The sequence below is a fragment of the Phoxinus phoxinus genome, assembly GCF_949152265.1.
Source record: "Phoxinus phoxinus genome assembly, chromosome: 6".
NCBI lineage: Eukaryota > Metazoa > Chordata > Actinopteri > Cypriniformes > Leuciscidae > Phoxinus > Phoxinus phoxinus.
The window spans coordinates 33608818-33634070 of NC_136881.1; the positions used below are offsets into that span (position 1 = coordinate 33608818).

The window sequence follows — 25253 nt, forward strand, 5'->3', positions numbered from 1 at the left end:
ATTGACATTAATAGGAAGTTGATCTTAGCTTATCTACAGCTTGCACGCAGTCGTCTGGTGATGATGGAGCCTTGGACAGGCCGGTCAGATTCTTCCACATCAGACTCACTAATGACATCCCGTAAGAGTAGCACTGACTCACTCTATTCAAAATATAATTATAAGAATAAAAGACTGTATGTTGGATTTCACACAACTGCTAATTGGTGTTGCTGAACTGTCACACTATTAATTAGGTTTGTGCATCTACATAATTTCTGAACATTTAATAATTTCATAGAATGAGTATCAATCACTACTTTCTTTTAACACAGACTTTTTAACCAAACAAGGAATTAACTATTCTGGAAATTACCATTTTGTTTAATTTAATGAGAAATTAAACTACAGGATGGCTTTCGGAACTATAATTAGTAGCATGTATGTTATATTATTAAAATAATAAAATGAAAATATATATAATTTATGCTAAAAAATAAATAAATGTGTAATTCTAATAATAAATCACCCCATTTAAACAATTAAAAACAATGACATCTGATTCATGTTAGTAAGTAAAATGAACTGGTTTCATATTACAAGTTTTAAGGTCTTAACAGATATATCTACAATAAATAAATATGCTGCCATACATTTAAACACACAATTAAAAAACAAACAAATGCAACTTATAAGAAAAGCTTTATTTTACTTTAAAGGTTCAGGTTTTATAACTTACAAGAGAGACTGTGGCACACGTGATGCGCACAGATTAATTTACAAAACTAATGCAAAAACTGTACAGTATGTACATGTGAAAAACAAAAATACAGTTGGTTAATATGTAACAAACAAAATTACCACAGGCATTAGTATTATGTCATACAAGTGATTCACACCTATAACAAAAGTTGATACAAACCCTCTAGTGATCCTATATGAGCAGCTCCTGTATAGGAAACTACTAGTGCAACTATGTATAATACTTTTTTATATATTTTTAGCAAATCTTAAACATTAGACTGGTTAAGTGCAACAGTCATTGTTGTAAATGCTGCTTCTGTAATTCACAGCACCAACAGTTTCTAAACTAAGCGATAGCAAACGGTTTCCGATACGTTAGACAAGAAAAACTATGCCCAGGTTTTAAGACTCAACTTAAGCAAAAATGAATAAATCATTTTTATTTTGGTCAAATAACATTTACATAAAAATGAGCGAGTGTGCTATATCAATAAGGTCTGCTGACTGTAGGACAATATAATGCACATTTACAGATCCCAGCCAGTACAACACAAGACAAGACAATTAAAAAAAATGAGCAAACTGTAATGCACTGCATCACAGCAAGAAACCAAAAAACGAATTAGTGACCTCTATTCACTATTTTCTGTGGAAAAAGTATAAGGTCTGATTTTAAGTGGTGCATGTTTAAGTGGAATTATGCCTCTTTTTGGCCCAAACTCACCCTGACTTTATTATGCAAACACTATTTTCATCTGAGGCACTAGAATTTGTTACTAGTAGCAGGCATCACGTCTTTTCCAAAAAGTCGTGCAAAACCTAAATGTGAAATGGTTGTACATGAGAATGAGATAAACACAGACATTGACCATCATGAAAGAGTTTCTCTGGTGCTCAACAGAGGGCGCTGTGTCAGTGACCGTCTGCTGTAACAGCGCCTACTAGCTGTGAAGAGGACTGACTGCAGTAACAGACTGGTTGTGTGTGTGTGTGCGTGTGTGTGTGTGTGTGAGGCGGGTGGACAGAGTCAGTTTTTGAAGGCTCCACAGTGGCTGGCTCTGCAGATAAACTCCTTCAGCATGTTGCCGTCGATCTGCCAGAACGCAGCTGTCTGCGTGACCTCAGTCAAGTGGTTCACACAGAATTTAAAACAGAACTCCTCTAGATCCTTCATATGAAAGAAAGCATGAATGTTTAATTATGAGGGACTGAACAAGCGAGCAAGAACAATCAATAATACCATCTATGATTATCATTAGCTTTCTGTATAACCTTACAAAAATATTTGACTTTTCGATTAATGCCAAAAACTAGCAAACAAAGTGAGACCGAGAAGAGCTAATAGTATCTAGTAAACCGGGTGCTCTAGTAAGCCAGGCCTCCAGGATGGTTTTGTTTTACCTCAGCATCATATCTGATGGCAGCAGACAGCAGAGAGAAGGCGTTCTCCACCGTGATGCCTCTCTTTATGATATGCTGGCACAACTTCTTCAGCCTGTTTTCACAGTATGAGGTTGCCAGATCCAGTAACCCTGTGACAGACAGCCAAATCCATTCATTCTTTTTAATGGCTACAACAAATGCTTTGACCTTTCTGAATTCTGCATTGTTGTTTAACATGCGTTGTGAATGTAAGGTTGACTTTACAATTGTGAAATTCCAAATATTGTTGGTTGTTACAAGTTACAGTGCATACAAAATATACAGAAGCATACAGTACTAGATTACTAATGCATGAAACGGCGATAAGTCTTTTCCTCACTATTGCGATATATAGCCGAGTGAAATGGCTTCAGGAACGACACGAATGTAGGGCGGGACTGGATTCATCCTTCAGGAATTGATTGGATCGTAGAAATCCAATTGCTAAATGAATGCCAGTTAGCAGTCAGGACATATGAATTTCAAAGAAATAATTTGCATGGATAAGTCTTTTAGAATAAACACTGCAACATTATGTAAAACAAAAAAAAGTTTTGATTTTGATTTAATGGTGACTTTAATATTTTATTATTTTTAATAATAAAGAACATAACCAGTTATAATTATTATTTACAATAATATAATAATTATTTACAAAAACATAATAATTATTTACAAAAACAATGTTAAAATAATAACTAATCATCATTTATGTATTCAATATAAGACATCATTAGTAAATATAACACATCATTAGTTAATATAATTATTATGATGTACAATATAATAATCATTTACAAGAACACATTAATAATTATAGTGCATAATTAGCAGTTATTATTATTAGCTAATTATTATTGATTTATTATTGTTATTGTAAATAATAATTACATATATGTATATATATATTTTTTTTTACTAATACTACTACTACTACTGCTACTACTACTAATAATCAAGTATTATTATTATTATTACTACTACACGGATCATTAGTCATCATTAATTTACCGGTATATAACATTCTAGTGATTTATATTCCAAAAAACAATAGTGTGAATGGAAAGTGGACTGCAACTCGGCAGCAAAAATGGACCAAAATGAGAGGAGTCCACACTAAGGCCATGTTTTTTCCACCTGGTTTAGTTTTGGTCCATTTAAAGGGGTGTTAAAAAATCCCCAAAAAGAGTGGTTATTGGTTTCTTTTACTCATTTTTCTGTAAACCAGGTGTGAGAATGGAGCAGAACCCACCGATGGCATCCTCAGGAGGAAGATCCACACTGTCAGTGTAGAGGAACTCCAGGAAAGAGCGGTACACTGGGTACGAGAACTGGTCGATCTCGATCACCTCCTTCATATCCTCATTCCAGTGTGACTGAAACATTGATCTGAAGTGCTCACACCTGCGATGAGTCAGAAATTAAAGGATTAAGAGGAGAAAGTGATCCTTGAATACACCAGTTATTAGTCATGACACTGAAGTGAGGTAATCACCTGATTTTGAGAACAGCTTTATGGACATGGATGTACTTCCCGTCGATGCTGAATTTGAGGTCAGAGGTCTCTGGATTGTCAAACTCTTTTTTAAGAGACTGGGCCACAGTCAGGAAATCATCATGCTCTGATAACAAACACAGCACAGTTATGTAACAGCAGAGACTGTAGGATCTGTTTTTGAGCTAAACATCGGAACAATGATGGATGCCGACACAAACTCACCCATGGCAAGCAGCCGCCACATGACAGAGGGCGTGGCGAAGCAGGCGAAGACGTCGTCCGTGCTGGTGAAGTGTGTGAGGTGTGGCAGCACGATGGGCTGTCCGCGGCACTGCCCCCACATGTACACCTGGCCGCTCTGGGTCTTTGCCGCAGAGGTGTGTGTGGAGTGACATGCGGCGATCTCCACAATCCTGGAGCAGGGAGGAGGCGGAGTCAAAGAGCAGGAAGCAATGGAGAAGGCCAACGTGGAGGAGAGCAGGGACACGAGGAAGGATACATGCAGGAGGAAAGGGCACAAAGGGGAAAGAACCAAGAGAAGGGCAGGGAGACATCAGCCAGATTCTTATTCGAGTCTTATTCTCCCAACATTAGAGATTACTGGGTTGTTAGTTCCATTATTATGCAGATTCTGCAAAGTAATACTAGCAGAGATAACTGCAGTGACCCCGCAGCGAGGGTATGAGAGAGCACACTAGACTCAAAACAGGATGACTTTCAGGAAGTTCCCACCAGACCAACAGGAAATCTCCCTGGGATGCAACTATTCAGATCAACAATGGGACTGACTGAATGCAAATGTCAACATCATGCAGCTTTCACCAACACGAGCTCTTTACTGTGAGCTCACTGTGAGTCATCTGCCGGAAGCTAGTTATTTTAGTTTATTAAGTTTTAAATATGTCGTGTGGATTACTTGTATGATGGATGGATGCACTTTTTTGGACTTTATAATGGCCGTGAATGGCTCTCCTGATTTTGAAGCTTGAAAGGATATTATTTAATAACTCTGATTGAGTATCACATTGCTCGCTTAGCAACTTGCTAGGGCCAAACTCTTCTGAAATCAAATAGAAGCATGTGTGATGTGCAGGAGAAACGATTAGGAGAGAGTTGAGCATAGGATCCATGTAGGTTAGGATTCTACACTATATATTACAGGCAGTTCATTGGATTTAAGATGTGCTATTTTAGTATAATTTTAAATATACTTTTAAATTGTTCACTAATTTAAATGAGTTTTTATTTTAGTTGTATTAATTGTATGTGCTTTTGTCTTAGTTTTTATTTTTTCCTATTATAGACGTCCATGGGGTCCATCAAGTGTCTGGTTACCAACATTCTTCAAAATATATTATTTTGTGTTCAACGGAGGAAGAAAAAAAAACTCACACAGGTTTGGAACAACTTGAGAGCGAGTAAACAATGACAGATTTTTGGGTGAACTATCCCTTTAAAAATGGCGATACTGTTTTGGGAGTCAGTGAGTGACCAAGTAGATGGGTCATAAAAAAATATTCATTCATAAACTCCATTACCTTTCTTTCTCAGTCATGACCTGAACAGGGCTGAGCTGGTTGCTCTTGTTGCCGGTGCCCAGCTGGCCGTAAGTGTTTGCACCCCATGCATACAGCAGGCCCTCATCAGTCAGTGCTAGAGAATGAGCGTAACCTGAGGCAACCTGTAGAAGTGTCACAAGCACATATTTTACACCCCCTTACATTTAAAAAATCTGCGTAGTCACATGGGTTGTGCAGAATAAAAAAAAATGCTTGCTTTATTGTTGCCAAATCTAAAAAAAATAGTCAATTTTTTTTTTAATGTTTTTGAAAGAAGTCTAAAAAAAAACCTAATAATATTGTGAAATAATATTACAAATTTTATTACAAATATTACCGTTTTCTATTTTAATATGAATTTTCAGCATCATTACTCCAGTCTTCAGTGTCACATGATCCTTCAGAAATCATTATAATATGCTGGTATAGTGCTCAAGATACATTGCTTAGGATCAATGTTGAAAACAGTTGTGCTGCTTTTCTTTTCGCTGGATTTTTAATGAATAGAAACAGGATTTTTTTTGGAAAGCTAAATCTTTTGTAACATTATAAATGTCTTCACTGACACTTTTGCTCAAATGTATGCATGATTGTTCAATAAAAGTATTTATTTCATTACAAAAACTGGTTACTGAAACCAAACCTTTGAACAGTAGTGTATATTACATGTCTAGCTGACAATCTGTTTCAAAAGATAGCAGATCTTCTGGTCCGTACCTGCAGCACACAGAGGCCTTGTAGAGCAATCAGACGACACGGAGTCAGCTGGTTCCCATTGTTCCCCAACCCCAGCTGGCCATTCCCATTGTAACCCCAGCCATAAACCTGAAACACCAACACACATTTCACTTCTAACAAGCAAGCGACACAACACATGTATACTACTAAATGTTTTAAGCTTACAAAAACAATGTGGTATGAATGGTTCATTTCATCCCTTACCTCACCGTTATCCGCCACAGCCATGGATGAAGTCTGTCCACAGGCTATACTAACCATCACTTTGTTCAGGAGGCAGTGGGACACCTTACGAGGTGTTGGCTGGTTGGCAGTGGACCCTGACCCCACCTGACCACAGTTGTTGTAGCCCCATGCAAACACCTAGGACGACTTAGAATTAGCAGGGACATTAAGTCACAAATATTCATTCATAAAAACGCCGGCCTGGCCGTCTATGAACAATGCCTGCCAATGTTTTTAAATGAGCAATACAAAATACTATTTCACTGTACATCTAGATGATTTAATGAAGCTGAATATTAATTATTACTACGGACAAACACACACTGTTACACCCAAGCTGATCTTGGTAGTTCCACTGAGAACAAAAGCCCTCTCAGCTTAGTGAAAAAGGTCACATGCTCCTCATTACAGCGAGCACGACGAGGCTAAGCGGCTAACTCTACTTGCTAAACAGATGGGGGGAGAGAAGAGGGTTTTGTCAAACCTAAATCCATCTAATACCCTTTAATATGTAACCTACATTTTTAACCCACTGCTGGAATGTTTATAAAGAGACTGATAAAAGGGAAATTGTTATATGAAAAAAAAAAAAAACAGGAAGGATTTTGCTTGGATTATGGGATTAGCATGTGACAGAGCAAAGTTAAGATATTCCTATATTCTGAAACTATTTTAGTCAATGCCACTAGATTCACAGCATGCCATCAGTTTAACCCTAATTATTCGACATGGCTGTGCTTCAATAAGTTGGCCAATAAATCTGGGCATTTCATGTGTATAATGTTTGTAAACATGACATGTTATTTACCGGTATTTCACATTATTCTAAACGAGCTGGTGCAACTTATTTTCCAGAAAGCACGGTAGATAAACTTGTCAACCAACATATACTCATCTTGTGCCACGGATGGGTCACGATGGCTGACTAATCGATATTAGGTTAAATCTGCAGTCTCTTATGGATAGAAAACCCATTTCTGACTCATAAAAAGGGAAGATTTACCAAAGCATTATTTGACATAAAAAGTAATAATTATGCTTACTTTTAAATTATGAGATCCTAAGTCATAATTATGGAATAAAAAGTTGCAATTGAGATAAAAAGTCTAACTTATGAGATAAGTCATAATTACAGCATGTTGAAATTATGAGATAAATCATTAAGATAAAAAAAATCTAAATTATAAGATATTCAACTAGAACGTACATTTCCAGAAGAAAATGTGAATGGTGCTTGCAGTGGCAAAACTCGACACTTGGTTGCTAGAGTGTGGTACATGATTGCATACGAGCCAACAACCATGTCTGTACGATGTTCTGCTGCTGAGATATGGCTTATTCATGTTGTTCGGGTCGTTGCTAGGGTGTTCTGAGTGGTAGCTAGGGTGTATTGGGTGGTTGCTAGGCGGTTGCTAGGGTGTTATGGGTGGTTGCTAGGGTGTTCTGGGTGGTTGCTAGGGTGTTTTGGTTGGTTGCTATGGTGTTGCTAGGGAGTTCTAAGGTATTTTGGTTGGTTGCTAGGGTGTTACTAGGGAGTTCTGAGGTATTTTGGGTGGTTGCTATGGTGTTGCTAAGGAGTTCTGAGGTATTTTGGGTGGTTGCTAGGGAGTTCTAGGGTATTTTGGGTGGTTGCTAGAGTGTTATGTGTGGTTGCTATGGTGTTGTTAGGGAGTTCTGAGGTATTTTGGGTGGTTGCTAGGGTGTTCTAAGGTGTTTTGGGTGGTTGCTAGGGTATTCTGGGTGGTTGCTAGGCGGTTGCTAGGGTGTTCTGGGCGGTTGCTAGGGTGTTCTGGGTGGTTGCTAGGGTATTCTGGGTGGTTGCTAAGCGGTTGCTAGGCGGTTGCTAGGGTGTTCTGGGTGGTTGCTAGCGTGTTCTGGGTGGTTGCTAGGCGGTTGCTAGGGTGTTCTGGGTGTTCTAGGCGGTTGCTAGGGTGTTCTGGGTGGTTGCTAGCGTGTTCTGGGTGGTTGCTAGGCAGTTGCTAGGGTGTTCTGGGTGGTTGCTAGCGTGTTCTGGGTGGTTGCTAGGCAGTTGCTAGGGTGTTCTGGGTGTTCTAGGCGGTTGCTAGGGTGTTCTGGGTGGTTGCTAGGGCAATTCTGGGCGGTTGCTAGGGTGTTCAGGGCAGTTGCTAAGGTATTTTTGGTGGTTGCTATGGTGTTACTAGGTGGTTGGTAGTTTTCACAGATGGTTACTATGGGGTTAGGGCTAAGGTTAGGCACTCGGCCGCAGAGTATTTAAAATCTCTATTAAACGAGTGCATTATAATGAGTGCACGAGGCCTGCGGCCTCGTGCCTATAGCCTATGGTTGCTAGGGTGCTGTAACTGGTTGCTATGGTGTGGCTATGAAGATTTTAGGCCATTACTTATTGGCTGCTGGATAATATAAATCCTCTGAGGGAGAGAGAGGGGGAGACATGCAGGGGTGTCAGGCCCTTTGTGTCTGTGTGTGTGAAAAATGACAGTTGGGATTTGAATTTCTGAAAATTCCGCAATGTTAAGTCAATGGGACTTTTTTGGCCGCTTTTTCGTCCGCTGTGCGAACATCGTACACCCGATCGCTTAGAAAAGATATAGCACACCTCTCCTCAATGGGCCGGTCGATTTGACACCTCACTCAGGGGTCTGTGACAAACGGTGCGGGGCAAGTTTCGCGCCAAACTTTTGTCCAGAATTATAAAAAGAAGAATAACTAGAACGTACATTTCCAGAAGAAAATGTGAATGGTGCTTGCAGTGGCAAAAAACACGACCCGGTTGCTAGAGTGTGGTACATGATTGCATACGAGCCAACAACCATATCTGTACGATGTTCTGCTGCTGAGATATGGCTTATTCATGTTGTTCGGGTGGTTGCTAGGGTGTTCTGGGTGGTTGCTAGGCGGTTGCTAAGGTGTTCTGGGTGGTTGCTAGGCGGTTGCTAGGGTGTATTGGGTGGTTGCTAGGCGGTTGCTAGGGTGTTCTGGGTGGTTGCTAGGCGGTTGCTAGGGTGTATTGGGTGGTTGCTAGGCGGTTGCTAGGGTGTTCTGGGTGGTTGCTTGGCGGTTGCTAGGGTGTTCTGGGTGGTTGCTAGGGTGTTCTGGGTGGTTGCTAGGTGGTTGCTAAGGTGTTCTGGGTGGTTGCTAGGCGGTTGCTAGGCAGTTGCTAGGGTGTTCTGGGTGGTTGATAGGCGGTTGCTAGGGTGTTCTGGGTGGTTTCTAGGCGGTTGCTAGGTGGTTGCTAGGGTGTTCTGGGTGGTTGCTAGGCGGTTGCTAGGCAGTTGCTAGGGTGTTCTGGTTGGTTGCTAGGGCACCACAGATGGTTACTATGGGGTTAGGGCTAAGGTCAGGCACGAGGCCTGTGGCCTCGTGCCTACGAGTGAGTTTAATCTCTATTAAACGAGTGCATTATAATGAGTGCACGAGGCCTGCGGCCTCGTGCCTATGAGTGAGTTTTTATAGAGTATTTAAAATCTCTATTAAACGAGTGCATTATAATGAGTGCACGAGGCCTGCGGCCTCGTGCCTATAGCCTATGGTTGCTAGGGTGCTGTAACTGGTTGCTATGGTGTGGCTATGAAGATTTTAGGCCATTACTTATTGGCTGCTGGATAATATAAATCCTCTGAGGGAGAGAGAGGGGGAGACATGCAGGGGTGTCAGGCCCTTTGTGTCTGTGTGTGTGAAAAATGACAGTTGGGATTTGAATTTCTGAAAATTCCGCAATGTTAAGTCAATGGGACTTTTTTGGCCGCTTTTTCGTCCGCTGTGCGAACATCGTACACCCGATCGCTTAGAAAAGATATAGCACACCTCTCCTTAATGAGCCGGTCGATTTGACACCTCACTCAGGGGTCTGTGACAAACGGTGCGGGGCGAGTTTCGCGCCAAACTTTGTCCAGAATAATAAGAATAAGAAAAACTATAATAAGTATGAGCAATAACACTAATGTTGCTTTGCCTATAGGCAAGCACCATTAATAAGTATGCAAGAGAACACTAATGTTGCTTTGCCTATAGGCAAGCACCATTAATTAAGACAAAAAGTTATAAGTATGAGATAAAAAGTCATAATTATATCAAAAAAATAAAAAAGAATGTAATAATTTTTATCGTATTATTGACTTAGAAGCTCAATTTCGACCTGTAATGTCATACTTATGATTTTGTATCTTATAATTTTGACACTTGTTTTATGTTTTTATGTCATCATTTTTTACTGTTCTCTCAGAATTATGTATATCATAATTTAAAATTATGTCAAATTATACTTCTGTAGATCTTTAATTACTTCTCAATTTCCACTTTTGAGGTCATTATGATTTAACAAAGCATGTGTGCCAGAAATGGGCTTCCATTCTCATGCAGTTCCCAAGCCATTTCGCAAAAACAGTTCCCAAGCCTCACCTCACCCTCATGGGTCAGAGCCAAAGAGTGGTGAGAACCACAGGCCACCTCTGTCACCCTCTTGTTCTGCAGGTTAGCAGACACCAGAACGGGAGAGACACCTTGATTGGTCGTCCCATTGCCCAACTGACTGTATCCATTATGCCCCCATGCATACAACTCCCCCTCTGTAAGGAGACAAAAGGACTTTGAATAAGACAAAAGTGTAAAATACATACCGGTACCCATTTCTGTGGTTAAATATTTAGATAGAACTGTAATGCAACCATGTTACTTGACAACTTTATCAAGAGACAAGCAAGTAATTTCACATTACGCCTTCACTATAACTAGATTTAATCAGATTTAGACATTGAACAGAAGAATTTACGCTTGTACTCACCGTCTGTGGCCAGCAAAACATGAGGACCACTGCCATAGCTCAAATTGACCAGCTTCTTTCCACTCAGACAGTCCAGCTTTTTAGGAACAATGGTGCTCTGGCTGTCTCCTGTGCCCAGACAGTTACTGCAGTTCACACCTAACACATACACCTGTGCCAGGACATTCAGATTAGTTTTCATATAAAAGGTACAGAAGCCTTTTGTGAACCTTCATTCCATTGCTACAAACTACTGAAAGGGTCATGTAAGCTTACACCACCAAGACCCACACAGATACTATCGGTTTCTTCATCAGCTTACTTCGTCATTGTGTGTGATGTAGATGGCCTCATTAGCAGCTACTCCAAAGATGCATGCCTGTCGAATGGAGGCGAGCTCCTGTGCACTCAAAAGGGTGAAGAGAGGCCACTTACTCACATCCACCATGGCCAAGTGCAGGGGACAGGCTTTGGAGACGAGAAGACACCTGAAGATACCCGGCAGCTGTGCGTGCCTTTGAAACTGGACACAGATGTTAAATGTCAGGGATTCTGCACTGGCATTACTGCATCAGTAGAAAATTTGAGCTGGATGGAGACACTACGGTCTTCTGCAGAGCTGATTTTTAGCTGAATCAACTACTGTTTAATAATTGCTGAATTTTGCAACATCAATAATGTTAGTGAATCAAAACTGAATCAAGCTGAATAATGACACTGTTGTCTTCTGTAAAGCTGCTTATAGCTGAATTCAACTAATTTCATAATTGATGAACTGAAGCAAAAATGAACTGACTTGACTGAATAATGACACCAACATTTTTATTTGTCTCAGGTTTGGTGAAGTCTGCATCATTGACTTTGTTATTTTCCTGTTTATTACTGTAAAGCTGATTTGAAACAATATGTATTGTATACGGTGGTATAGAATAAAGGTGGGTTGACTTAGGGTAGTGTTTATTGAAATCCACACCTTAATAACATTTTAGTATTTTAGTTGCACTTAAATAGTTCTGTGACATATGGATTTTTTTAACAGTAATAATATGTAATGTAACGGTTAATATCTTAATACTTATATTTATTTTTAAAAATGCAAGTATAGAGTTTAAAGTAGTTTCAGGTGAGGTATAGCATGTTACACTGCAGAATTCGGTTTTGTTGTTCAATTGCAATGAAATATTTTCTCCAAACTGTTTTTGCAAGTCATCCTCCCTGGATCAACCTGAAGTTAATTGCCTAATAACAAGAATGACAGCTTCCCAATGCACTAGTAGTCTAGGTCTTTTACCACTATATCACCACAGTTTTCACACACTTACACAGAGCTGCCAACTCTCACGCTTTCGCCGTGTGACACACGGTTTTGCCTGTTTTCACACGCACTCACGCCACACATCACATTTCTCACGCAAAAAAAAAAAAAAAAACTCCCCGACCATAGATGGCGCTGATGAGCGTCACTGAACCCTATGCGCTGCACCCCGAACTTAGTAACAGAAGAAGAGATACAAGAAAGACGGAAAGACGGCGGGGAAAACCGGAAAACCGCGACGACTGGTGATGAGAATCTGAGCTCAGCTGAGAGATATTAGTAAATAAACCCGAACTTACCGAAATGTATGCCTCGGATCAATCAGTGTTTTTCAACCGCGGTAAGAAGTCAATAAAACAGGTAAATGTTAAATGTAAATGGACTGCAAAACAGGTCGGCTAGAACAATGTCACATAAGTTACATTTACATCAGGAAAGCAATTTAATGACCATTTATAGGCTGGAAAAATTAGCTAGAGAGTTTTGTTAAATATGTCCACTATATTAGGCTACATATATTTTTACTTATATCATTAAAATATTCTAAAGTTGTTATAATAAAGAACGCATTATATTTTATTTAAGTTGTTATTTTTAACCTTTAATAAAAAAATAGGGCTCTCTATGTTTTCAGCATTAGTGATTTATTTGTTAACATGTATCTACTGTAACTAATAATTATCAAAATGAATCGATATTGAATCAAGATGTCAAGCAATAATAAATACAGTAACCAGCCAGTAATTGTAACCATGCAGCTAAACATTGTAACATGTTGTCAGTAAACTTAATAAAAATAAGTTACCAAATGTTTTGACAATCACAACTTATTGTGATGCAAGTTTTTTTTTCTCCCACACACAGAAATGTGGGAGAAATTTTCTCCCTTTTTTTTCTCCCATTCCCCCCCCCCCCCAATCTCACTCCAAGCTAAACTCAAAAGTTGGCAGCTATGCTTACACCATTTAAGCAAGGCTTTTGTATGTGATACAGTACAGAACTAATGGTTCATAAAGCCTATTTGCCAGTTTCTTTGTCACTGAAACACTTCGGTACAGTCGTATTAACGTATATAACGACGAAACAGCTGCAAAACTCACTAACGTTAGCTAACTTACAGCTTCCATTGTCACTTTTACAGCTGATGAGGGATCAGCCACTAAGTTACCTTGTAGCAAATTGCATTAAAACAAAACAAAACAAACAAACTGCCTGTGTTTAATGTCCATGTTAAAGGAATCGCTAAATGAGCAGTGTTGGTTTAAACGTATCTTCTTGCAGGCTCGCGTTACTAAAGCTCGGTTAGCCTGACAGCTACGGGATCGCTCCATCAGGACATGAGGTGGATTCAGGCTGCAGAAAAACGGTTATCATCAAGTCAACGCAGCAAAACCTACCTAATTTCTACAGGACGTCGAGACCATGTAATTAGCGAGTTGTCCAGTCCAGTACCTCTAGAAATGTTGTCAGGCTGCAGCGCCAGCAGGATTTGCCCACGGAAGCGCGTTCACGTCAGCGAGGAAACAAACGTACTTGTTGGTCTATGGTTTCCTGATCACTGTTGCTACGGATGCGTGAACGACGGCTCAACTGTCCAATCACAGACTTCATGTAAATCACTCCTACTCCACTGGCTAGTAAGAGTCGGCAGGAGATAAAGTGGTATAAGGATTAAATGGGTGGTATAATGCCCTTCTTTGATGTCCTCAGAGTGTGTATGTGAAGTTTTAGCTCAAAATACCCCACAGATATTTTTATATAACATGTTAAAATTGTCACTTTTTGAGAGTGAAAAAACAAAACAGCAAAATGTTCCTTTAAATGCAAATGAGCTGCTGCTCGCGGCACAGAGGGTGGAGCTTCAACAGTTTGCGTCATTTTGCCTCACACAGATATGGATTGATAATTTCAAAAACGTTTAGCCTTTTATGTTCAAACTCATTGAGTCAGATGATGTCAATAATGGAGAGACTCAAGAAGTGACAACACGTAGAATGCAACAGGACATTTCTTAATGGTTAGTTGATGAATTTATGGAGCTGATGTGTAGTTATCTTCTAGTCATTGATTAGCATATTCTGTCTTGATAATCTATAAATCGTGTTCAGGGGGCGGGGTTTATGTAAATTCTAGGGTTGGTGATGTCACTAACCCGTGAGGAATGTCATGTAATCCCTACCTTTGTTGTAGTCCTTAAAAAACAATTTCTTTAAAAGCAAATATCTCCCTTTGCTTTGAGCGTTGTAACTTTGCAGATGCTCAAACAGCAACATTACACACTAAGTTAGAAAAGTGAAATCATAATCAACTAAAATAAACGCTGGGGCATAATGAAATAAAAAAAAACTGGGGCATAACGTAGACTGTAAAAAAGCGACATACATGTTAATAGTAATAATAATATCAATAAAAACAAGAAAGAGGAGGAGCTGGGGGCGGGATTTGGGTTGTAAAGACTTCCGCAAAGAAAAATTCTAAATATATTTACTATTACTATTGTTGTTATATTTTAGTTCATAATTTACTGGTATTTTAGTAGTACCACTGGTAGCAGCAGAAGACTATTGGCGCTTTTCCATTACCAGTACCAGCTCGACTCGACTCGCCTCGGCTCGCTTTTCGCTCCGTTTTCCATTGCACATAGTACCTCCACAATAGGACCTGGTCGTCATAGCTACACACACACACAGGACAATGGAGGAAATCAAGTGTATGCTGTTTTACATAATATTAGTAATGGGTATATCACGCAATCTCTGGCAAAACTATTTAAAAATGCCGGGGTTATTCAGGATACTCCGTCTGGCGCGTGCAATGATGACGCAGTGAATAGTGACGATTCTCTCTGACCAAATAGCAGTCTGCCGTGTTTCACGTCATATTTTAGTATCGCCTCAGCTCGCTTAGAACCTTTGATACGAAAAAAAGTACCTGAAAGCAGGTACCGGTACAACTTTTACACAGTGGAAAACCAAACAAAGGCGAGTCAAGTCGAGGCGAGGCGAGCTGGTACTGTGTAGTGGAAAAGCGCCATAATACTGTTAAGGTAAAAGCTTAGAAACATTAATTTCAGTACATATTCATGAAATGTCCTGATAGGCTCTCTCTCTCTCTCTCTATATATATATATATATATATGTATGTAAGCCAGCTAGTAGAGAGTATGGTCTTTAGCCTCCTTGTTAGAGCGCCTGCCTCCCACACCAGAGACTAAGGTTCGAGGCCACAGAGTGGGGTGAGTAGGACCTAAGGGGTTACATATTTATGCTGAGTGAGTGGAGGCGGGGCTCATTTGCATATTCATATCATGTATACTAAATGAGGCAAGAGTGTTGAGTATATATATATATATATATATATATATATATATATATATGTGTGTGTGTGTGTGTGTGTGTGTGTGTGTACAGTACACTTTTTAGTTTAAGAGTAGACTTCCCTGTAACTATAAGAGTAGTTCCCTGCCCATTCATTCATTCATTGACTGTACATTCAAGCATAGCGACATAAGATCATTCACATTATTTACAGTACAGTTTAGTTTCTAGGATTCCCGAGCAGGTTGGCCCGCATGTAAAGTTAACAAACCGGTTTAAAAATCTTAACCAACTCGTCTGGCAGTATCACACGGTCAGTCCTGAGCTATAATTTCAGCTGCATACAGTAGTTCAGTGTCGCTTCTACTTTGCATACGACATCACAGGAAAACAGAAGTAGAAGAGAGAAATCGAGGATCCTGGTGCCAGATGCCATTTCGAAGGTACCGAGATAAGCAAGTTTAAACGGGAACGCGTCTTTCAAACAAGGATGGGTATCATTAAGTCTAAAGAGTTTAAAAAGACTCCTCAGGTTGTCCTCATGGGTCTGGATTCAGCTGGAAAATCCACGTTGTTGTACAGACAGCAGCGGGGAGTGGTGATGGACACCTCTCCTACCGTGGGCTTTAATGTTGCAACTGTAGAGTTGGACAAGAAGACCTCACTGACCGTGTGGGATGTTGGGGGACAGGGGACTATGAGGCCCAATTGGAGATACTACCTGGAGGGATGTAAAGTACTGGTGTTTGTGGTGGACAGCAGTGATCAGGCCAGGATGGGAGAAGCTAAGAAAGCCCTGAAGAAGATTCTGAGTGATGAGCATTTGAAAGGAGTTCCTCTGATGGTGCTGGCCAACAAAAAAGATCTGCCAAACTCTATTACTATTAGAGAGGTGTCTTCATTGCTGGGACTGGATAGTTACACAGATCGGGTTTGGGAGATCCAAGCTTGCAGCGCCATGAAGGGACTGGGTCTCCAACAAGCCTTTCTCTCTATAGCTAAACTACTACATAAAGCGTAAGGAAGGTACTATCTCACTATCTATGGAATACAAAGAATGCAGTTCAAACTTATAGTATCTTGACAGTCTCCTTTTATTTAATTTAAACCTCAGAACGCAAAGTTAAGAGGTTTGATCATGGTACCATCATACTAAAACTACACAAAGAATGGAAAGGAGGAAAGTCGACTGACCGATTTAACGAATGTACTTACTCATGGTTTTTGTGTATCCTGTAAATATTATGTTGTGTTACTTGTCTTCATGTTCTGCACTGCATCTATTTTATATATATATACATGTAATTTAATGTCCTGTTCCTGTGTCTCCTGTAGTGCAATTGTCTTACTGTACATAATTTTGAAAAAATAATTAAAACTTGAGCGCAATTCATAGAAACGAGGTGGTTTTTAAACGCAATTTCATTCTAAAAAGGGGAGCCCTTTACAAAAATGTCCAATTAATTAGTTATCATTAGTTGATGCATTAACTAACATTAACTACAATAAGCACTGTATTTGTTACAGTATTTTTTTTTAACTCTTGTTTAAAAATAAAACATTGTTAGGTCATCCCAACTCAATTAAATATTACTAGGTACAACATTTGATTTTATTAATGTATTAGTAAATGTTTAATTAACATTAAATTAGATTAATAAATGTTAGGCATGTTCAGACATATTAACTGATGTAGTCAATTAATTTTAACAAATGGAACCTTATTGTACACACACTATTATCTATAAAAGAATGAAACTGCATTATTATTTACACATGAAGCTGTAGTGAAATTGCAATGCCTAAATTGTGTAGCAAGTTACCGTAGTATCTGAAATTACAATGAAGTAATTCAGACCTGCATATAACGGACTATGAACAAAATACAGCAGGAAAATAGTTATGCTGTCATGTGTACAAAGAAACATGATTCATCCTTATATTAAGGAGAAGCAAACAAGTGTGATGAAACAAACTGACATAACTTTTTATATTCATTTGGAATCAATTTGTGGTTTCTATCAGACTGGATAAGGTAGTTTGGTAAGGATTAGCAGGGAAACGTGGCCCTAGAAAGGTGTAAAAGAGCTACTGTGACATAAGGGCTTCAGTGTTAGGTGTCATAGACAGGAATGCAGATAGTACAAGAAAAAGTATGTGTCAATGAGTCAGTGGTTTGTGTGAGCTTCCTTTGTGTCTTTACCACGGCAATTATGCAAAGATAACGAGCGTTCCTCTGTGTACCCAATAAATGTGTATGATACTTCAACTGCATCACACCCAGTCTCTACATATCATTCTATTGAGTTTAAGAGGCTGATTATAACTGCAATAATAAATACCGCTGCAAGCAGCAATTATCAGGGCCAAACACAAAGAACACAATAAGTCATGCCAACATGGCTGGGAGTAATGTTGACCAACTGTAACAACGAGCAATTAAAGACATTAAGATGATTTTAGGCAAAATGGCTAAAAAAAATATCATAAAGACAGTCACTAAAATTTTTATTTAATGGTTTATTAAATCAAATAAACTTTCGACCAACAGGTGGCACTGTGACTAAATTTATGCGCTGAGGACAGTGAGGCGACTGTCACATGCAAAGTTTGGTGTCAATATTCCAAAGCTTTGCAGAGATACAGCCTAAGAGTAGTTTTGGCACCATGGCATCAACTTTGTCGATGCGGAAAAATGGTCTAGGAGGAGTTTGAAAAAGTACTTTTTTAAAGAAAATCTAAATGGTGGATAGAAAGTTTGGCTGACAATGGCAAGATTGGTATCCATGTTCTCAGCATGACCCAAGGGATCCATTAAGACCAGTTTCATACCAGTAATCTAATTTATTCAAAAGTTATTATCCTTTTGGTTAATTTCATTGTATCTTTTGACCACAAGGTGCAACTGGCCAGAAACTTTTTGAGTACAATCAATGGTATGAGTATGGTACCGAAGACACATACCGAGTTTCGTAACGACACGCCAATGCGTTCATAAAATATAGAATTGGGAAAATTGGGTATCATATGACTCGACATGCTGCCCAGAATCTAAAGAAAACTTTTCGTGACTATTCAGAAGTTATAAGCAAAAAAAATATTTTTCGATATCTCCTGACCACTAGGTGGCACAGCACCGAAACTGTGCAGGTAGCCTCAGGTCATGGTTGTCATAACACACCAAGTGTGGTCAGAATAAGCAAAACGGTCATGTTCATTTTTCCTGGCACTTAGCCGAATTTGTTTGCGCTCGATTCAAGAACGGTTTGACAAATCAACTTGAATTCCATAACTTTTTGTTGGCATTGTCTGAAGATGATTGGATTTTTTTTTTTTTTAAAGCAACGACCTAATAGGAGGAAAAGTAGGCTTTTTGGAAAAAAATTCATGATGGAAAATTACGTCATAGAATCGAATCATCTTGAAATTCCACATTTGCTATGGTGACAGTTCAGACTGTCCTCTATCTGTGTGCCAAATTTCATAACTTTCCCACAAGCATTTCATGGGCTGCCATAGACTTCCAGAGCAGAAGAAAAGGAAGAAGAATAAGAACATTAAAGATTACAATAGGTGCCTAGCTACGCTACACACCTTCGGTGCTTGGCCCCTAATCATTTTGTGGTTAATTACTAGTTATCAGGCTTGCTCTGATTTTATCTGTTCTTCTTCTTTGGATACTGATGCATTCTTCTTAAATCCCTCCATGACTGCCAGAGGAGGAGTCCAGGCACCAGCACCCAGATCCCATTGAAGAACACCAGGTAGACCCACAGGTACAGCCAGTTGCTGGTGTTCAGGTTAGGGCTTCCGATTATCCAATCTGGACAGAAGGTCATCCAGCCCCCGTACAACTCACACACACACAGCGTGATCTGAACAAAGTGCCTGGTTCAAAAAAAAGTATATATATATATATAAAGTGGATATTTTGAGTTTAAAAATAGGTTATTAATTTAAGACAAAACATTGCATGATCACAATTAGGTAAATTCTTATTTAGACATAATGGATCTCATCACATGGATTGGATTTACATTAAAACAAATGACTGTACTTACCTGTAGTGTTTGTCTTTAATGATGGCATAGACCAGAAGCAGGGCCAAAGAACCATCTAAAACCACTGTCAGAAGTTCTAGAGATACTATTGTCGGGTCTGAGTATAACCAGCGCTCATCTGCCTTGCCATATTCTTTCCCTGTTGAGTATTTTAAAGGGTTAGTTCACCTCAAAATGAAAAATCTGTCAGTAATTACTCACCCTCATGTTGTCCCAACCCCGTAAGACTTTCGTTCATCTTCGGAACAAAAATTAAGATATTTTTTGATGAAATCTGAGAGGTGTCTCTCTTCTTCATAGGCTGCTAGTACTTGCATCCGTGTGGGCCTCTGACGCGAGTTCACGAGAGCGCCACGACGCATGCGCAAGAACTGAGAAGATGACGCAGATGGGTCTCGATGTAGTGTATTTCCTTGGATATCCGAATCATGAGAAACCAATGAGAAAACAAAACTTTCACACTTTCCCATCAAATTATCGTGATCACCATCTTCTCAGTTCTCGCACATGCGGCGTGGCGTTCTCGTGAACTCATGTCAGAGGACCACACGGACAAAGGAAACTGAATAAAGTCGTTATTTTTGTTTTTTTGTTAGTCACTTGGACTATTTTAACGATGTTTACTAACTTTCTGGGCCGGCAGATGCAATTACCTAGCAGCCTATGAAGGAGTGAGCCAGCTCTCAGATTTCATCAAAAATATCTTAATTTTTGTTCCGAAGATGAACGAAAGTCTTTAATGTCCTTTTCTGTGCGAAAGATGGTGAGTAATTACTGACAGAATTTAACTTTTTGGGTGAACTAACCCTTTAAAGTGACTGTTTAAAGGGTTAGTTCACCCAAAAATGTAAATAAAAATGCATAAATGTCCATGGTTAATAGACAAAGTTATGGAACTGCATGGCTGCAGGAAGTAGGACATTCTGAAACTATTTGGCAGTAAAAAAAATGTAATTAAGTGAGAATGGCAAAGTATACTTCATTTTTAACTTAGTTATACAATTATTTAAAGGAATAAAGCAACCAAAAATAAAAAATTGCTATTTACTGTCTTCAATAGTTGTCAAGACACAAACTATTGCTTAGTCTTGAAACATAAAGCACAAAAGTAGCAGACTAATTATGGTGCATTATCTTGTCCTTTTAGAGCACTGTGTATTACATCTATTTTTGTGTGGGGTGGGGAATACCAGTGCAAACACATGATGACTATCTAACTGTAGGCAGAACTACTTTTTAAATTAAAGTCAAAATAGTTTCACAATTTTTGAATTGATTTATTTTCAATGAATAATCAGTGAATGAATGGACTTTGAACATTGCACTAATGTTGCTAAACATAATACAAACAAACACCACTAGATGTCGGACTACTGTATTCGTCTAAAATCAAATTCTTCTTCTAGTATGGAGCTTATATTATGACAAAATGATTTGAATTTGAATTGTGTAAATCTGAATTATTTGCAGTGTAATCTAACAAAATTGAATTTTAGGTGGTAGTTTAAATAGTTCTGAATTTGAATTTTTTTAAACGAATATTGAACATTTGAAATTTAACAAATTGAAATGTTTTTATGGCTGAATTTTATAGACATGTATTTTCAAACAGTAATATTCAGTTTAAAAAAATTCAGATTCAAGTTTTCAAGATGAAGAAATTCAGAACTTCAAATTCAGTTTTCTAAAATTCAATGTCAAAAATTCAAGTTCAAAAATTCAGATCTGACAGAAAGTAGGTCACAGGTCATCCACAGGGAAGAGTAGATGATCTCAGAAAAGTCAAACAGAGCATTTTGGCCAATTGGGGACTGCGGAAGTTTTCCAGCGCGAACGTGGTGGTGGTTCAAGAGGTTGCCACTCTCTGACTCTTGTCATGAATCGCCCGGAGGTCTATTACATGTACGACGCAGTCTAGACCGGACGCGAACGGTGCGACGCGACCCGTGAAATCCCCAACAGCACACGGATTCCCCATCCTATTTCTGACCTAGTCCCAGCTCTTTGCAACAGTCGCTTCAAGCTGTGTTGCGTCGCGCCGCTCGCGTCCTGTCTGTGTAACTGAGGTCTAGTAGACAAGGTGGCGTTCTAATCAATTTTACACAAAATGTAGGCTACTTTAAAACAAACACCAGAGACCGCTTAGACAAATGTCCCACGTGCTGAGAACGCTAGCCTAACATATAAACACAAAATCATTCATGTTTAAGAATCTTAACGTTACCTCCGGGCGATTCATGACAAGAGTGGACATTCTAAAACGCTCACGTGAAAAACGCTTAACGTGGCTCACTGTACGAAGACAGTGATATTAAAGGACCAAACTCAGTACAAATCATATTAATAAACCATACTTTGTATAAAAAATCAGATGAGCCCAGAATACCTACGCAACGCGTTTAATTGTGCGTTAAGCATTTCCTTACCATAGAAAACCGTTATAAGAAAACGCTTAACGTGGCTCACTGTACAAAGACAGTGATATAAGGACCGTACACATCATATTAATAAACCATACTATGTATAAAAAATCAGATGAGCCCAGAATATGAACACAACGCGTTAAGCATTTCCTTACCATAGAAAACCGATAAGAAAACGCTTAACGTGGCTTACTGTACAAAGACAAGGACCAAACTCAGTAGCCTACGCATCATAATAATAAACCATGTATAAAAAATCAGATGAGCCCAGAATATGAACGCAACGCGTTAATAGAAATTCCTTAATAGAAAACCGATATGAAAACGCTTAACGTGGCTTACTGTATGAAGACAGTGATATTAAAGGACCAAACTCAGTACAAATCATATTAATAAACCACTTTGTATAAAAAATCAGATGAGCCCAGAATATGAACGCAACGCATTTAATTAAGCATGTTCTAATCATAGAAAACCGTTATAAGAAAACGCTTAACGTGGCTTAATAAACCTTAAATGGTCCTTAATAAACCATAGGCCTACTATGTATAAAAAAATCAGGTTTAAGGTTTATTAAGCCACGTTAAGTGTTTTCTTATAACGGTTTTCTATGGTAAGAACATGCTTAACGCGTAATTAAACGCATTGCGTTCATATTCTGGGCTCATCTGATTTTTTATACATAGTATGGTTTATTAATATGATGTGTACGGTCCTTATATCACTGTCTTTGTACAGTGAGCCACGTTAAGCGTTTTCTTATAACGGTTTTCTATGGTAAGAACATGCTTAACGCACAATTAAACGCGTTGCGTAGGTATTCTGGGCTCATCTGATTTTTTATACAAAGTATGGTTTATTAATATGATTTGTACTGAGTTTGGTCCTTTAATATCACTGTCTTCGTACAGTGAGCCACGTTAAGCGTTTTTCACGTGAGCGTTTTAGAATGTCCACTCTTGTATCGCCCGGAGGTAACGTTAAGATTCTTAAACATGAATGATTTTGTGTTTATATGTTAGGTTAGCGTTCTCAGCACGTGGGACATTTGTCTAAGCGGTCTCTGGTGTTTGTTTTAAAGTAGCCTACATTTTGTGTAAAATTGATTAGAACGCCACCTTGTCTACTAGACCTCAGTTACACAGACAGGACGCGAGCGGCGCGACGCAACACGGCTTGAAGCGACTGTTGCAAAGAGCTGGGACTAGGTCAGAAATAGGATGGGGAATCCGTGTGCTGTTGGGGATTTCACGGGTCGCGTCGCACCGTTCGCGTCCGGTCTAGACTGCGTCGTACATGTAATAGACCTCCGGGCGATTCATGACAAGAGTCAGAGAGTGGCAACCTCTTGAACCACCACCATGTTCGCGCTGGAAAACTTCCGCAGTCCCCAATTGGCCAAAATGCTCTGTTCGACTTTTCTGAGATCATCTACTCTTCCCTGTGGATGACCTGTGACCTACTTTCTGTCAGATCTGAATTTTTGAACTTGAATTTTTGACATTGAATTTTAGAAAACTGAATTTGAAGTTCTGAATTTCTTCATCTTGAAAACTTGAATCTGAATTTTTTTAAACTGAATATTACTGTTTGAAAATACATGTCTATAAAATTCAGCCATAAAAACATTTCAATTTGTTAAATTTCAAATGTTCAATATTCGTTTAAAAAAATTCAAATTCAGAACTATTTAAACTACCACCTAAAATTCAATTTTGTTAGATTACACTTGCAAATAATTCAGATTTACACAATTCAAATTCAAATCATTTTGTCATAATATAAGCTCCATATTCTTGCACCTGACTAAACCCAAGTCAACGGCTCTACACCTGAGCAAACAGTTTAATCAGCGCGAATCACCTGTTATTTTCCTTTAGGCGATGAGTGTTGCAACACGGCATACTCACATAGTTCTGCCAAAAGATTGTCAGAAGTTGCTACATTTCCAACAAGTGACATGTAGACGAAGGGTCCCTCCTGCACAGTGAAACACAGACAAGAGGCGAGCAGGTAGTTACACAGGCAGGCATAACGAAAGCGTTCTTGTATGCACGTGCACCTTTATACTTACCAGAGTAAAATGAACTATTGCGTCGTAAAATAACCACACGAGGACCCACCGATCAACAGCTGAACATTTATTCCCCCATTTTTGCGCGAAAGCAAACCCGACAGCAAATTGAGCCACACACGCGAGTAGAGAATAAACCGTTACTTTAGTGAAAAGTGCGGCTTCTCCCATTATATCCAGTAATCGAGTCAGACTCGGTGAACGTTTGGATAAGTTCTCAGTGGTTGAATGACATCTCCAGACTCCGCCCATCGTTCTAACGGTGTGCAGCCATAGGCTCGCGCAGAACTCTCTCCACTTCATTCCGTCCACGTCACCGAACTGAACATGTTTTAGCGCCAATTTATCATGTTTTATTTCACTGAGTAATCTTTTCGCCATTACATAGATATATTAAAAACAGCTGGAACAGCATGAAAATGTCTATAAACAGAGTCATGGCGTCAGTTTGTAGGCCAACGAAGAAATTGAATTAGCCATGAATGCAATTTGGAATATAACATGGACACATTTTCAACTTATGATTAGAATTACACATTTTTCTCTACAATTTAAATATATATTTTTTTAACCAACTTTTAAAAAATGTAGGTTGGGAGTAAGTTGCTCCATAAGGACTACACCGCTTGTCTGATCCATCGTGGGTATAAACTATCATACTTGTGGTAATTGTAGTTCTTAAGTAGCAATATGTTAGAAACTTACATATTTCACATCACCAATGTAATAATTTACCCTATAATGGATTTCCGCATGGTGCGGACACAGGTGTGATTCTTATTTAGCACCAATCTCTCCCTTAAAACTTTCATGATAAATAACACAGCTATTGCACATTAGAAAGAGAGAAAGCAAATCATAGAAATACAAATTAAATACACAAAACAGGGACAAGGAAAGGTCGCTAATGGGAAAAAGACAAGAGACACAAAGGGATCAAAAGGTCAATCATAAGAGAGCAATAAAAAGGATGGCTAACAGCAAGTTTATTTTGGTTAGGTTCATTGATACATAAGCACGTCCTGAGGGAGTGATGAGTGAAAGATGTGTTGCCATAGAAAGGTAGGTAGGTAGGTAGGTAGGTGGGGGGGGGGGTGTTGAAGGGGTTTAGAATTGTGATCCATATGAAAAGAATGAAAAGGGAGCAGAATGCAAGT

At 39.0% G+C, this 25253-nt stretch overlaps 3 protein-coding genes across 4 annotated transcripts; 1 reads left to right on the plus strand and 2 right to left on the minus strand.

Annotated features, from left to right (window-relative positions):
- Window positions 1–664: 664 nt before the first annotated feature.
- rcbtb1 (regulator of chromosome condensation (RCC1) and BTB (POZ) domain containing protein 1) lies at window positions 665–13850 on the minus strand. Of its 2 annotated transcripts, none has more exons than XM_079616068.1 (12): window positions 13674–13850; window positions 11229–11429; window positions 10928–11078; window positions 10546–10712; window positions 6145–6303; window positions 5920–6027; window positions 5182–5324; window positions 3866–4056; window positions 3641–3767; window positions 3398–3549; window positions 2125–2255; window positions 665–1891 (listed from the first exon to the last, which is right to left on the minus strand). In XM_079616068.1, the coding sequence occupies exons 2-12, from the start codon at window positions 11352–11354 to the stop codon at window positions 1751–1753; spliced, it is 1596 nt and encodes a 531-aa protein (XP_079472194.1). In that variant the 5' UTR covers window positions 11355–11429; window positions 13674–13850; the 3' UTR covers window positions 665–1750. The 2 variants fall into 2 exon arrangements, with proteins under 2 accessions (XP_079472194.1, XP_079472193.1); XM_079616067.1 differs by having other exon boundaries at window positions 13619–13850.
- A 2018-nt stretch (window positions 13851–15868) lies between these two features.
- Window positions 15869–17197, plus strand: arl11 (ADP-ribosylation factor-like 11). Its single transcript, XM_079617417.1, has one exon. It carries the CDS (start codon window positions 16029–16031, stop codon window positions 16557–16559), a length of 531 nt encoding a protein of 176 aa, XP_079473543.1. The 5' UTR covers window positions 15869–16028; the 3' UTR covers window positions 16560–17197.
- On the minus strand, window positions 17191–24536 carry ebpl (EBP like). Its single transcript, XM_079617416.1, has 4 exons — window positions 24097–24536; window positions 23933–24002; window positions 19600–19738; window positions 17191–19426 (listed from the first exon to the last, which is right to left on the minus strand). The coding sequence occupies exons 1-4, from the start codon at window positions 24475–24477 to the stop codon at window positions 19195–19197; spliced, it is 822 nt and encodes a 273-aa protein (XP_079473542.1). The 5' UTR covers window positions 24478–24536; the 3' UTR covers window positions 17191–19194.
- Between the last annotated feature and the right edge of the window lie 717 nt (window positions 24537–25253).